Source organism: Lichenostomus cassidix, chromosome 14, assembly GCF_008360975.1.
Source record: "Lichenostomus cassidix isolate B80296 chromosome 14, HeHo_3.0, whole genome shotgun sequence".
Classification (NCBI taxonomy): domain Eukaryota; kingdom Metazoa; phylum Chordata; class Aves; order Passeriformes; family Meliphagidae; genus Lichenostomus; species Lichenostomus cassidix.
Window position 1 is genome coordinate 2,514,473 of NC_139495.1, and position 15,740 is coordinate 2,530,212.

General features: G+C 49.5%; 1 protein-coding gene across 4 annotated transcripts in view; it reads left to right on the forward strand.

Moving 5' to 3' along the window:
- Positions 1-15,740, forward strand: part of PEMT (phosphatidylethanolamine N-methyltransferase) — a 42,333-nt gene that overhangs the window by 6,957 nt on the left and 19,636 nt on the right. For all 4 annotated transcript variants that reach the window (XM_085074439.1, XM_085074437.1, XM_085074435.1 and 1 more), the window contains exon 3: positions 15,497-15,612. In XM_085074439.1, coding sequence (XP_084930565.1) covers positions 15,497-15,612 — 116 coding nt within the window. The remainder of the gene's footprint in view (positions 1-15,496; positions 15,613-15,740) is intronic.

Consider the following 15,740-nt stretch of genomic DNA (forward strand, 5'->3'; position numbering starts at 1 on the left):
TGTGCGAGGGCTGGGATGGCAGCAGACCCTTGTGGGGAGTGCACCTCGGTTACCTAAAGTTAACAGGATTGGGAGATGAATGAGTTAGGGTGAGTGAATTTTTTTTTCTGGCCTTCAAATTCTGTCAACCTGCGAGACTTTTGTGGGCTCCCCCACAAACCTCTGCCTGCCTGCAGCCACGGGGGAGAGCAGAAAACAGCCCTCAACCAGCTTCTGGAAAGTGCTTTCAGACCCCATCATAGGAGCCATGGCACAGCGGCGATGATTATCTGCTTATAACAGATGCTAGATCAATAGCGGGGCTTCAAGCTACGCTGCAAGGCAATTGACTGCAGAAAGTGTTTCTTTATTGGGGTAAAGCTGGGCTTGCAACGAGGCTCAGATCCGCTCTTACATCTCCGGTCTTAAAATGTCACCACCAGCTCTGATGCCTTTCATCCTTTGTGCAGGGAGAGAACGCACATTATTCATAATTGGACTCTCTACCAGGCAGCAATAGCCGTTTTCATTTCCTACAATAGCTGAGAAAGAGTGAGGATTTGCCTTCTTTTTTTTTTTTTTTTCCCATCTCCCAAATAGCATTTAGTGGCAATTTTATTCTGAGTGACTTGGTAACGCTTTCACTCCGGCAGCGAGGGCTTCGCGGTGCTGCTGTAACACTCAGGCTCTCGTAACAGAGCCACTCCTGCCCGGGTGTGTAACACCAGGCCTGTTTGTCTCCTAAATTTAGCTTTTCCTGCATGTTGGCACTGCTGAGAGCCACATAACAAGCACCAAAACTGGGTCGCACCCTCCGGCATGCTGGCTGGAGTGGCACAATTAGGAGCAGTGTCACCTCGAGGGAGAACCACATCCTTCGTCCCAGCACTGCTTCCCACAGCCTCACAGCTGGACGTGGTGGTGCTTTCATCTAAATCCTCTTGAAGAAGCTGTGCAATATATTTTTATGGTGTCCCTGCAGGCTGAGCTGCCTGTGGTTAGGGGATTGTGGAGCCCAGCCTGGCCAGGCAGCTGTGAGCTGAGATGCTTCATCTGTGTGTTGAGCTGGGCAGGATCTCAGCCCTCAGGGCTCCAGGCAAGGTGGTGACATTCATTCCGGCAGCTGCCCACCCACCGTGCATGGGTACCTGCCAAGGCAGGCTGTGCTTGGGAAGCTGAGCCATTTCTGTGCCTGTTCCTAGAGTGAATTTGGGATCCAGCTGGTGTGCGACGTGCCTGCTCAGCGTTTCTCAAAACCAAGGTCAGAATCTGCCTCTCACCTCACAGCTGACCCGAAAAGCAACCTCCTTTTTTTAGCATCTGCAGAGTGCTGCTCTGAAAACCCAGGGTCTTTTTTGTATATACTGGACTTCTCTTGTTTAGTGTTTTAAAAATAAACTGCAGGCTGCTGGCAGCCCTGCTGGAGTAACTCAGCGCACACACAAAAGATGAAAAAAAATATATTTAAGCCAAGAGTCTTGTTTCCATATGGATCAGAGGATTATCTGTAGACCCTGGAAGCTGGAAGGGGCCCTTTCTTCTCCATCCCACTCCATCCATATCCTGCCACCCTGCTGCTAAACCCTCTCACGTGCTGATGAGGTGCTGCTCATGAAATGGCAAGTCTGTGACCACCTGTGTCCCACAGGACAAGGGAAAAAGTGCAGCTGGAAGCAAAAAAGAAAGTGGTTTTATCTACCCAGTCCAGGAGGCGTGGAAGAGGCAGCTCCTCCTGCATGGCCCTGGGCTTTGGCAGTGGTTGTGCATAGCTCAGGGACCTGCTGGAGCCCTGAGAGGGAAAACCAACTGCCATTCCTGGAATATCAGTGATGCAGGGGCAGGACAGGAACTTGCCATACCACAGACGTGAGCCGGGTGTATTCCAGCTGTGCTGTGGCACAGACTGTTTAGCAGAAACCTCCCCAGTTCCCAGAAGGATGGGCTCTCCCAAAATAGGCTGTTTTGATGAAGAAATGCAGAGACACACAGTGTGCTGGGTGCTCTTAGGAGGTTATTTCCGTAAGCTCCATTGCCGCACTTCCATCATGATGCAGTTGCATCTCTTACACATCTGGAGACTCATGGTGGGGAGGGAGGCTTGGGGTTTCATGGTGGGGATGCTGAATCTGGCTTGTGCCAGGCTGGTGGCACCCTAAGGAAATGCCACCTCATTTTCCCTATTTTCTCCTCCCGTGATGAACTCTGAGCACACACTTATCTCCAGTTGCTTGCATGGCAGCAGCAAATGGGTAGGGAAGCAGATTAATAAATCACTAAAGCAAAAGCCTCCTTGTGTTTTCCACCTCTGTGATGGCCCCAGTGACTTGTGCACCTGGAAATGGCTCTTGGCAGGAGCATCCCACATCCCTGCTCTCCAGAGTGTGGCACCAGATACTTCAGCAGCCCAATCACAGCAGAATTTGTGGGACTTTGGTTCCTTGTAAATATTGGGAGCCTCATCTCAGGTAAAGCAAATGAGTATGTGCAGCCTCCCAGGCTGCCTGCCTGCATCAGCTTCCTTACAGAACCTGTACCCAAACCCAGGGAGAAACAGTTGATTTTTGGAAGCTGGTGCTGATGTATTTTGTTGATGGAGGACATGAGCTGTGCACACAAGAGTGTGCCTGCGCTGTGGTGTTGGTTGATATGTGGCAGAGGGATGGGAGCAGCAATGCACTGACTGTACAGAGCAAGGGGTTTTGATTTTGGAGGGTGACCCCAACCCGGGGGAAGGGCTGTGGAGCTGCTGTCTAAATTTTCCTTTTCCCTACCAAGCCATCTGAACTTCTGTGCTTGTTCCCACGCAAGAATGAGGGGCAACTTTCATAGAAAATTTAAAATTTGGTTGCCAGAAAAGCTGGAAGCCTCAGGCTTTTACACCTGCATGTGGCTTCATCAAACTGCCCTGCACTCCCAGTGGATGTTGAGGTCAAGGAGGGGAAAACTGATCAGAACTCTTGATTTTCCTATGTGTCATTAAAATCTTGACCCTCCATGGTGAAGTACAAACTCACCTGCATTGGACAATATCTCACTAGTTTTTTTTCTTTGTGAAACCTTTTTTGTATCCTGTCTTTACTCCCCCTGACCAGGGATGATGCAGCCATGGGCTCATTCTGCAGGTCAGTACGTGCAAACTCTGCTTTGTCTGGCTGAAGGGTTTTCACTTGCTATCTGTGTAGGCACAATCATTTTTGGTGCGATCCTTTTTGTGCTCTGGAGAAGAAAAAGGCTATGAACAGCTCACAGCCCTGAAGAGGGTGAAATGGAGATGGGTTTTAGCAATTTTCTGTGCTTTTGGTGGTTGCAGGGAAGCCTGACGGTCAGGACTCCCAGAACGCCTTCGTCACCTCCTTTGTGTGGTGGGAGGTTTGCTCATTATCTGGTTTCTGCTTCGCTTATAGAAGAAGCTGTAATTGTAGCAGCGCCTTGCCATAAAAGCACAAAGACATTTTCTGTGAAGGAAAGTGTACATGCAGCTTTTATGATCCTTTACAGTACTTCTCCTGCCCACTTTTCTCGCCTCCTGCCCTTTGTGCAGCATCGTCTCTGTCCCTGTGTGGTGCTCAGCGTGACCACCTCTGGCTCAAATCTCTTCATTGCACCTTTTAGATGGAAAAAGTTGGCCATCCTCCTTGTCAGTCTTGCTGAGTGAAGAGAAGGCAGACCCCAGATCCCCCCATTTAGTCAGGTGTTCCGATTTTTGCCTCTTCCCTCAGAGCTCTCAGCCCAATAGCAGATGCTCAATCTGCATCATTCCAGGGAGGATTTTGGGCTGGGGAAAAGAACCTTGTCCATCTGTCTGTGACTGAGGTGTACATCCATAACAGGAAAGTAATACCAAATCTGATGACTTTGAGGCATGCATGCCTGTTCCTATAAAAAACGGAATGACCTCAGAAAACATACAGTATTTTTAACTATGAAGCATTCCTACCAAGTGCCCTTTCCTGTTTATTTTTACCAAGACATTGTTGTAATGACTGCAGACTTACTCATTTCATTCCCAAGGCAGGAGAGCAGCAGCAAATTCGTTTCATTTTGAGATTTTGTTGTACAATCATTTTCCAGAGATTGATGTACTTGGAAGCCAAAGCGAGTGCATTGCGCAGCTGAGGAACATTACTTTTCTTCCTGTACCCATTAAGCTTTGGTCACTGTTGCGGATGTGAGTGGATCCATATCTGGAAGGACTTGCTCAGCCTCCCTCCTCCACCTCTAGTAGAAATTTGTGGAGCAAAAGGCTGTGACAGTCTTTGATCACCAGATGTAGGGTTCATATCTGCATCCCAGCACTGGGCTTTGAGGCTGCAGGAGGGGGAAGGAGCTCACAGGGATGCAGATCACAGGATCTGAGGATGACTGAGCATTCAGTCAGCTTTTGGGTTGTGTTTCTTGCACTGAACAGATGAACAAATACTGGGGGCACATGGTTACACCCATCCACACCCAGAGAAACCCCAACACTGACACCACAAGCCCGAGGGGTCCAATGGTTGTGTTTAACCCTTCGGGCTGTTATTACTTGCTGTGCCCTTGTGTTGAACATCTCATCCCCGGGCAGAGGGGAACAGAGCCCGTGTTACATAAAGATCACATTGTCCCTCTCTAGCATCACAAACATGCGTGTCCTCAGCGCCGTGGGAAATGTTCCCAGGGGAGGCTTAACACAGAGCCTGCAACATGATCTGGCCAGCAGGGAGAGGACAGGAGGCTCTTCCAGACGAAATCAGTGCTTTGCTGAGCATGGCCAGTGCAACCAGTACTTCTATTCCAACGACCTTTCACTCCTCTGTGAAGGAGTATTGGATTTCTCTTGGATTTTGTGCTCTCTGGAGGGGATTTATTTTTTTCTCCCCCCTTCCCTGTCCCCCTCCCATCACAGCTCCTGGGGGAACTATGAGTGGGTACACGCTGTCCAGAGGATGGGTGTGTTGGGAGTCCTTATTAGCAGACTTATTCCAGAGAATTAAACCCTAATTTCACAAAAGGGCAGCAAGAGAGCGGCTGCAGCTCTGAGAGAAGCCGAATTGGCTTTGTGTGTTGTTTGCAAATGGCACAAGAAGTCCTGGTCTGAGCCTGCTGGTCCTGGTCACTGGGGTATTGTGACCAAAAGAGTAATTGTTGTGCTTCTTTTCTATTTAAAACAAAAATTACAAAGTCGTGTACATGGAAACCAGCCATGGCTCCTCTACCATGCTGCCACTTGTGCCTGCCCTTGTTTTCAGTTTCAATCAGGGCTTTAAAATGTTCCCATTCCTCTTCCACTTCATCTTTTTACCACTCTGCTGCAAAATGTTCCTCTGCGACACCCGTCATTGTTTCTCCCTGAATTAATTGTTGAGTATAATTGTGACCTGCTGCAGGACTCTGCCTTGCTCCATTAAAGTGAGGTGCTAATGAAGAACATTGGGTACCACATAACAGGAGAGCAAGACTCGACTCTCCAGGACGTGTACTTGCCGTACTGTTATTGCCAGCCTGGGCAAAAATGGTGTTTCTGTCTCTCATCACTCACTGGCTAATGATTGTAATTTTTACTTGCTGAGAAACTCTGCATATTATGGACTTCATTAACAGATACATGAGATGCTACCAGACCTGCATTAGGAGGAGAGAGGAAGAAAACAACCCCTGCGTGGAGGCAATTTTATTATTTATCTGCAGCAGTAGAAGTGATGCAGAATTAGTGTGGGATTTGGCGGTGTGGCTAATGAGCTGGGCTGAGCTGGAATCCAAGCAAACCTATTAACGAGAGCAAACTGCAAAGATGATGCCCAGGCCTGAAAACCTTCACATCAAACAGCATCCAGGCTGTGCTGGGACGGCTCAGCTGCTTTGTCTTCCTCCATGTGGGGCCGAGTGCTTGTGTGCTGATGTGTTTGTGTCTCAAGAGCTGCTTGCTGTCACCCACAGCCTTTCTCCATCCCCTTCTCTCCTGCCAGCTCCTTCTTACTGATACATCAGGTGAATTGAAGCTCCTGATTTAATCTTTAAGACAACAAAGTATTTCCACACCCATGGGCCACAGCTCCTCGAGTAATTGCCTGAATTGAAATATTGCAGCATCCAGCCCCAGTTTTTGGTTGCAGGCAGTGCCACATCTGCAGGTTGGGCTGGCTGGGGACACTGTGACAGCTGGCTGTTCACAGTGGTACCTGAAACTGTATCTGCAATTAAATACAGGTCATACAGGAGACTAAAAAGCACCTGATTTAGCTGACATCTCCAGTATAGCTTTATACGGTCTCTTTGCAATGAATCAGAGGCTGCAAATAATGTCAGTTGTTAGGTGACCTCAATCTCCTTTTACCTGGAGCCCGTGAAGGCTTGTTTCAGTTCAGGAACAGGATATTTCTTACATAGCAGGCACTGGCTGAAGATTGACCATTTTCATTCCATCTAGAATAACTGGTTTTTAATCAGGCTGACCTTATTTGCAGCAGCGATAGCAATTGGAACTAGAGGTTTACAGCAGCTCTGAGGAGCAGAATAGATAGTTCATGACGCAGATAAAGCTTTATCCCCACATTTAAAACCAAACCCAAGGCACTGGAGCAAATTCAGAGGGTCTTGACCTCAACACTGTGATCCATTGGGATCCAGGACCTCGTTTGGAAATAACGCAGCTGAACGAAGGCACAAAAGTAAAAGGGGAGTCTTAAAAAAAATAAATAAAAAAGGAGAGATGTTTATCTTGTAACGTGGCATTTGTACTGAGTGCTGGCTGACAGTGTGCTGCAGCAAAGAGCTTGTCTTCCCAAATCCGTGCCAGTTCAAACATCGTCAGTGCTATTGTTGGATTGCTTTGTTTGAAAATGGGTCTGTTGGGTAGACAGCCTGGTTCGGTGAAAGCAGCTGTGTAGAACACTTCAGGCACTTCCTCAGCTTTGCTTTATTTAGGGCTGCATGAGTATGAGCTGCAGGAAAAAAGCCCAAGCAAATACAGGATGTGAGGTGGGCAGAATGTTCTCAGTCACTCAAGAGACTGGCACACACCTTTGCTTCTGGTTTGTTTGTGAAAGTGCCTTCTATGGACTGCCTGAGCTGAATCCAATCTGTTTGCCCCAAGGAAAACACTCTGGGCTTCAGAGAAATGTGTGAAAATACAAGGCTTGTGGTTTTCTGTGTGGGAACTGTGTGCAGTGGGAAGCTGAGTGTGGGCCAAGTCATCCGGGCATGGGAGATGAAAAGAAATCCGGCAAAATGCTTCCCCATCCTGTGCACGAGATGCTCATCTGGCAGTACTTACCTTCCCTCTGAGCTCCAACAGAGCCCCAGATATTTGTGTAGGGCCAGCTTCTGTCTTCCCCTAATCTCAGGAGATTATTTTATTTGCTTGTATTCATGGTTTAGAGGAGCTAGGTGTGTCCCAGCTGCTCCCCGTTCCCCCATGCATTCTGTGTCCCTCCCACTGCTTGGCCATCCCTTTCACACCCAGGCTGGGACTGCAAAGGTCTTTCTCCATCCCGTGCTGCGCTCTGGAGAAATCATTATTTCACAAATACTTTTTCTGTGGGATTTGCTGGCTGGAAAAGTCAGGTTGGGCTGTGCAGCCTGATTCCCTGTGGTGGGAGCACATCGCCCTTCCCCTTCACTCTCGGAGAGCTGCTCATAAGGGCTCCCCATGCCCACTCTCAAAATTAATTAACACAGCTCATTCTGTGTTATTGAAATCACCTGCCTTCAGCTTCCAGCTCTTTGGACATAAATCATGAGCTCTTTGCTTTGAGGAGAAACTGTTTGGATTTTGTGTTGGAAATTGCTAGCAAATACAGCCCATATTCTGTGTCCTTTTTGTTTTTATTGAAGAGGAGAGGATGAGGCTCATGGAACATCGATGGACCCGAGCTGCCTTGGCATACCCTAAGCAAGGGCTTGTTTTCCTTGCAGCCAGCTAATGAGATCCTACTTTGACAAATCACATAAACACTATTAGAGAAATGAAATTTTTTATCTCACTGTTTATCATGAGTAGATTCAAGGTAAAGGCTCATACGGAGGTAATCTCAAGGGATAAGTCTGAGGCAAAGCGTACCTAGTCCTTATGAAACCCTTATCTGTTTACCTGCAGGCTTATTTTGTTTCCCCAACTCAAGGCTGTTAGCTGAGGTGACCTGTGCCGTTTCAGTCCAATTACTTTCACTAGGCATGGGTGCAGGGAGGGTTGTTTTTTAGGCTAAACGTGGTGGAGGCAGGTTGGGTTTCTCTAATATCCTTCCACTTCTAAAGAAGTGGAGTCACTTTACTCTTCTCCCTGTGTCAGTGTGCTCAGAGAGACGCTGTTGACCTCCTCAATGGCAGCATTCATGAGGAAAGTCACTAGAAGAGGCACTCCAGCTTGTGTTTCATTCTCTTAACTTGCTGGTTTGTGTGATGGGCATTGTAGGCAGTGAGGATTTGTCATGTCTCATTGCAGCTTCTTGGTTTTGGAGAGGAGCCTGCCCTGCTCTCTGCTTGTAGGTAGTTTTCTTCTTTAGCCCCTTGGATATTCTCCTTTTTTTTGAAGCCCTTTGTGTGTTCCAAACCTCCTGTTCCACTGTGAGAGCCTGCAGACATGTGGTTTTTCCCTCTGTGCAGCTCTTTGTCACCTGGGTGTGCAGCCCTGGTGTTCCAGCTGGCTGTTCCACACCTCAGTGTCCCTGCACAGCCAGTCCGCACACTGCCTTGTCTCTCCAAAACCCTGCTCCTGTTTCTTTTGGCTGGAATAAACAGCAAATCCCCCATCCAGAGCCAGTGAAAGGCAATGGAAAAATCTTCCTTGCGTCAGATCAATGCCTCCCTTTCCAAACTGAAAGCCCTTGGCAGATGTGGACAAGCTAAGCTGTGCTGCTCATCTGTGGCTCACTGGCAGCTGTTATTGCTATCACACCAATGAGGGAATGGGAGAGGGGAAAGACTTAACTGGTGTGGCTTGCTGGGTAGATCTGGATGAGCCAGCCCATCCCCATCTCTTGTGACCTCAAACCAGGGTGCTTGGAGCCTCCAGGCTCTGCCAGGAGTTCCTGCCCTGCTCTGGCTCCATGTGCATGGGCACAGACTGTCACCTGTTGTCCCCAGCACCTACTGCTTGCCATCAAACCATGTCTGGGTGCATCTTTTCTTGGGACATTAGCATGAAAAAGCTTTTGCAAGCTCTGTGGACAGTCCCTGGCCTGCTTAGCCTCACAGCTCACATGAAACCATTAACACTGTGCTTGTCTCTTCTCATATCGCTTCAGAGTTTTAATTGCATGAACTGGACGCTGCTGCTTCAGTACTTGGTGGGGGAACTTAACAAGGCTTTAATCATTTGCTAAAAAGCTTTCAGGCTGCATTACCATCTCATGGCACTCTGTAATGGAGAGTCTGAGAGTTGAGAAGCCTTCAGAGAAGTAAGTCATTCTCTGATTGAGGTAGTCCAAAGCTGCCACAGTTTCTCCTAGTGCAGGCAGGAAGCAGCTAAGCAAAGTGGAGCTCTCTGGGATGCTGGCAGGAGCTTGGCAGGCTGTGATCAGCTCCTGCAGGGCACTGTGCTGGCAGGAGGGGCTCAGAGCCTCATGGTGGTCTCCTGATCACCCCAAGTGCCAGCTCCCCCTTCTGGAAAGTGTCCAGTGGGGATGGTTCAGCCTGCAGCTCTGCAATGTCAGCTTTCCATGTTTAGTGCTTGCAGAGGTGAGGGGTTAAGCTCCCACTTTGCCAAAGGGACATCAAGTGATGGGGAATGCATGAGGGACTGGCCTGCTAGATGCTGGAGGAGGGAAGACACCCACTGTCTGCCTCGTGTTGGTAATCACTGACCAGCGATGGGCATCGGAGTGGGCATTCCCACAGCCCAGCTCACCCCTGCCTGTCTGCCAGGCCCTGCCCACGGTGTGGCTTTGGAGCCCTGGTGGGTTTAGGACCCCTTCCCAGGACCATGTGCCCACCCAGGGCTGGCCTGGTACTCACACAGCACACAGGGAAGGAGTTCTGTGCCTGGCATCAGCACCCGCTGTGCCGGGAACGTGACTGCAGGGAGGTGACGGCTAATTGCTGCAGCGAGTCAAGGACTGTTTAAGCAGCTAATTAATTCCTCCTAATCAGCCCTTGATCTGTTGAAAACTGCATGGCATTATCTCCTCTGCTGCAACACCTTGATAATTCCTGTCTGAATGGCCTTCACGGAGAACATATTTAAATAAACTCAATAGAGATTTCAGACAGATAGCAACTATAATTACCAGCTTGTACAAATTAAAACCGTGGTTTGTTCTGTTCTTTTTCTCCTGCCTTCGCTGCCCAGAGCTCCTGCTAATCATGTTCCTGCTGCCAGTGGCACGCAGGTCCCTGGGGCGTTTTCTGCACATGCCTTTGGAAAGCCTGAGCCTGGTGCTGGGTGGGCTGATGTGGCTGCACATGGGCACATGCCAGCCTCGAGTGGTGTTATTCCTGTGCCAAGTGCTCAGTGCTGTCCTGCTGAGCTGCAGGAACAGCCCACATTCCCCCTTGGGGCTGCCGTGCACGATCCTCCCCAAAACCAGCCCTGCAGTTGCCCCTCCTGTCTCTCCTAAGGTTTGCAACCTCCTGGAAACAGAATTTTTCTCACCTAGGAGGAACACACTCAGATAAAGCACAGTAGGCTTTCAACCTGGCCACAGTGTTTACCTGGTGCCGTTGGTGCTTCCCTTTGGCACTGGACTGTCTGCACTGAGTGCTGCTGGCTGCAGCAGGGCTCAAGCACTGAGTTAGGAGTGGTAAGGTCAGGCCACACTCATTTCCTCCACAGCTACTTGGGACAGCCAGAAAAGCTGGCTCCTCTGGCATTTGGCAAAGGTTAGACAGCCCCAGTGCTTGCATTTCCATTTCAGCCAGCTCTGCATCCCTGCCTGCTCCTGGGAGCACCACAACCAGGGTCTGGGTGCTCAACTCTACCTTTTTCCTCCCTGACTTTAAATAAATGAATTGGCTGTGAGCAGGGTCTTTTTCCAGCATCCAAGCAGTGACAGCGAGCAGAAAATGTCCTTATGCATTAATGAGGGATTACAGGGAATCAGAAAGGAAAAATGCATTTTTCGTAACGGGAACAGGTTGATGCCTCTGGTCCCTGTGGGTGAAATAAGGGTGATATCAGGTTTCCTGCTCTTTCAGCAGGTCATGAGCCAGCTGGGGCATGTCTTCCTTCCCTAGTGGGAGAGGCTCACATGGAGCCACCTAAGCCCAGAGTCAGGGATTCTCCTGCCCTAGCACCCCAGGGGAGAACTTTACCCCATGGCTGGCCTAGGAGAGGTCAGACAGAAGGAGAAATTTATTCTGTTGGAAAAAATCTCTTACTAGAAGGATGATGAGGCCCTGGCACAGGTTGCCCAGAGAAGCTGTGGCTGCCACATCCCTGAGAGTGTCCAAGGCTAGACTGGACAGGGCTTGGAGCAACCTGGGATAGTGGAAAATGTCCCTGCCCATGGTAGGAGGTGGAATGAGATGAGTTTAAGGTCCCTTCCAACCCAAACCACTCCATGATTCTATGAAAATAAATTTGCTCAGTTTGGTTTTGTCTGAAGCTTTTTATTGAGTTGGATCATCCATGTATCCAGGGCTTGCCCTGTGCATGTGCATCCTCTTGGGACTGGGGTTCAAATGCAACCTGGATTTTTCCTTTGTTCCTTTTCTGGACTTTTCATGGAATTTCTGACTTTTGGACTCCTTCCTGGATAGGGCAAAATCTTTCATTCTGGCAAGTACTGTGAGATGGGTATATGAAGGGAGGACATCCTGTTCACTGTCATCTTTTCTCCAACTATTTTTATGCCAACAGTTTGTCCAGGGCAAGGGCATCCCAGGAAATGTGCAGAGCATCTCCCCAGGTGGATGATGGGTCCAGGATTTTGCAGGATGTGGCCCCAGCCCCTCTACCCTGGTCTGTGGAGAGCTGGGAAGCAGCCATTCACTTCAACCCTCCAGTGCTTCAGTTTCCCTTGGTTTGAAGCGAGCTGCTAATCGATCCCAGCCTCCTAGGAGTGCCACAAGGCTGAATTCACCAGTTCCTGCATGTTTTTCTTTGGATACCATGGTGATGGGGCGATGTGAGGACATAAAATGACTGATTTGCATCGAGATGCAAAGGTGTCCCTTTGTCCTGAGCCTTTGGGCTATCTGGTTTCGTTGTCCATCTCTAGGGTGAGCCAGATATAGCAATGGAGTCACATGAAACAGCACAAAGGCTCCAATTCAGAGCTGGGACTGAGCAATTAAAATGTAGCGTGTTCAGAAGGCAGCTTCCCTGGATGGCAGACAAAAAGAATCAATTTCCTTCAAACAAACACTAAATATTAATGAGAGGCCATGGTCTGCCATGCACGCAGAGCTGGAAAGAGCATTTCCCGTTGCTCACTGCGGAGGCAGGTTTGTGAGATGAAATTGCTTTTAGAATGGTTATTTGTGGCCTTTCTCGTGGTGGCTCGTGGTTTGCCTGCCCAAAAAAGAGAAAAGGAAACTCAGAGCATTTCCATTTTCCATCAGGGCAGGCACTGGGGATGTGTGCTGGTGCTTTCATTTTTGTTTACGCACTTGCCCGGGTGGTTGGGGAAATGGCTTGGATCAGTTGCGTAGAAATCAGCCCCAAATTTACGTCTAGAAGGAAGCAATTCCCTGGGAACATCAGCCAGCTGAGCCTGCCCCTGGAACGGCCTGCCAAAGGCAGAACATGGGACCCAAGAGCATCCCCGGCTTTGCAGCCACATCCGCTCGTTGATTTATTTCAATAACGAGCATTGGGGGAAACATTGAAAAAATTACTTGCAGCCCTCACCGAGTATCCTAAAGTGAAAGCAGAGTGCTGGGAGCGCTGAAAAAGGAATTTTTTTCTATTGCTTTGACCCTTGGGTAAGTCAGGAAACTTTGTATTAACTCCATTTCCAAACTTGGAGTTGGAAGAAAAAATAAAAATGCTCCTCTCCCTCCCTCTCCAGGACACACAGCCCTGACGTGGGGCTCTTCTTCTCAATGCTGCCCATGGGTCCAGCCTCAGCTGGGAGGGCAGACAGCACACTGGGAATGGCTGCAGTCTCCTGGGAAGCTGCTGGTCTCAGCCCTGCTCTGTCCCACACATGGCCATGGAGGATGCTGGAAGCATTTTGCATCCGTCACGCAGTAAATATTAACGCGTCGGCTCACGATTTTATAAAGCCATTAAGGCAGCAGCGTAGCCGTGGGTCGATCGAGTGCTAATATTAGCTCGAAATGACTAAAATTAGAAAATTAGAACCAAGCCAGAACTAATTAGTTGTTCAAGGAATAGAACCAGAACCGGAACTAATTAATTGTTACTGAAATACCGCCGCAGGGCCCAGTGGGTGCTGCTGCTTCCAGCCCTGCGCCGGCTCCCGCTCTGTTTTGCTCGGGATGGCTCCTGTGAGGGCTCAGAAAAGGGGCCTGGGGTCCCATCTGAAGCCTGTGACAGCTAAATAAGAGCTGGCATCTCACTCCCAGCTGTGTGATGCAGCACGATCTGGGCTGTGCTGGGAGTGATCCCATCGCAGCCGTGGCAGCTGCTGCCTGAAGGGCTCGGAAATTCATTCCCTCATCCCGGCATTGCTGCCCAGATGTGCTTTTCTAAAGGTGGGGGTAATTACAGTGACCGCCTCCATGACTCCCAGCAGCACAATGGCCCTTTCCTCTGATCCCAGCGGCTCTGCCTTCTCCTTCAGCTTCAGCTCTGCCACCACTGAGATGCTCTTCAAAGCTCCCTGAGCGAGCCAGGAGCTGCCATCCGTGCAAACGCTGCCAGAATGATTTCCAGGGAATTAGGAAGCTGGTACAGATAACTGGCACGTGGCTGCATTTTCCCATCTGTGACTCAGTCACCTGTATGGTCACTTTTTACTTTCCTAAGGTGGTAATGCACCTTATATTTCTTTTCCCACTCTCTCAGCATTCAAACAGCAGCTCCGATTTTAGCAGCAGCGTGACGCACGGTGTTTTAAATTCAATTTAGAATACAAACTATTTATACCAGCCAGAAAAAGGCAGTGAAGCAGCTCTCTCTGTCATGAGTGGATTTGTAATTTCAGAGCAATCATTGCATAACTAATTGAATCAGCTCTCAGCATGTGAAATCAGTGCCCCTGCTTATCAGAGGTTTTCATCGTTCCCCCCCTCCTGAAGCCAGCAGTCCCCCTCCACCAGCAGCACTTTGTGCTTCTGCATCAGCCTGGGAAGAAAGCGAGACCTGCAAAGCTGCCTTTTTCTGCTCAAATTGAGCCAATAAATTACCAAATACATTCAGACTAGATGAAGAGCTGGGTTGCAGGTGCCCCCGAAAGCTGCCCAGGCTCCATGCGAGGGAGTGAAGTGCATTTGAAGCTAATCAAGTGCCAGCCATGTCTGAGAAGCAAATTGGTGCCGAGATGTTCTGCTGACTCCCACTTCCTGCTTCATTGCCCAGGTGTGCTCTCTCTCCTTGGCTGGAATTTCGGGTCTGATGTCTGATCCAAACCTCCGGCTTGGCGCCTGAAAATGGAGCCTGAGAGGGTTTATAAATGTAGCCACAGCTTTCCGAGGGATGCAGGAAAGGTAGAGAACAAAGTAGGTTGTAAGGATTTTTATCAGCTGGGTGTAGATTTGGTGACTGGGGTGGATCTGGTCCTGCAAATTTTGGGAACAGTTCCAACCACCTGCGTGCAGCAGCCTCCCAGGGTGAGAGGGCACCTCCTCATCTCTGGGGGAGTTTGGGCAGTGGCCCATCAGCATCTGCAGAACAGGGAGCTGAGCATGGGAACCAGGGAAAAGTGTGGTGTGGAGGATGCTAAAGCCTCCCCTGGGATGTTGCCTGTGGATGTGTGAGTCCAGGGCTGGGATGAGTGAGGAGGGCAAAACTAAATCTTCGTGGCTACAATTACTGAGTGCTAAGGAAGGCTAAGTTGGTTCAGCTGGTACAAATGGAAGCAGTTCTCTGGGCAAGGCTGGCAAGTCTTGTCTTGGGGAAGCTTGAGGGAGGGCTTGCAAACTTTTCTGGACATGCAGAGGGAGGGGTTGTACCTGCCAGGTGTAATCCCTGAGTCTGGATGTGGGAGATGACACAGCCCAGAAAATGAGAACTGAGCATCCCTGTGCTGCATCCCCTTCTCAGGGATCTGTTTTCCTTTCAGGAGAGCAATATTAGGATCCCTGGCAGAAGCCTCTTGTTTTTGGTGGCCAGGAACAGCCCTAGTAATGCTCTCAGCCCTGCTGAACACATGCCCAAGCCTCATATTCTCCAAAACTGATGTGCAGTATCTTTCGGGTTTTTTTCTCCATGAACCTGTGCCTTGATGCTGCTGGCTGACCTCATGTGCAAGGGCATATGCACTGCAAGCAGGGTCTGGCATAGGTGGGAGAAGGAGCTCCCATCCCCAGGCTTGGTTCAGCCATGTCCCATCAGCGGCCTCAGCTTGTTTCTTGCACAAAGCCACACAGACAAAACATCCCCAACATGTGAAGCCAAGGCTGTGGGATTTGTGCTCCTGGGGCAGCGTGTTCCAGGCACCCCAACCACCCACTTTGTTTTGCCTTGTCTCTCCAGGTAGGCAGATGGGAGCACAAAACACGAGCGCTCAGCCAAGTCTTCGGCTCTCCGCATGCTGCCTGTTACTGCCTGGGCGCTGTGATCCTGGTGCTGAACTGTGTGAGGAGCCACTGGTAAGGAGCTCATCCTACTGCTGTGTATCCATGGAAAGAGATGCCCCTGTGGAATGGGGGGAAAGAGGGACATTTGCTCAGCAGTGTTAAATCCAGCCCCAGCGTATTGCTTTTCCACGGATGGATGA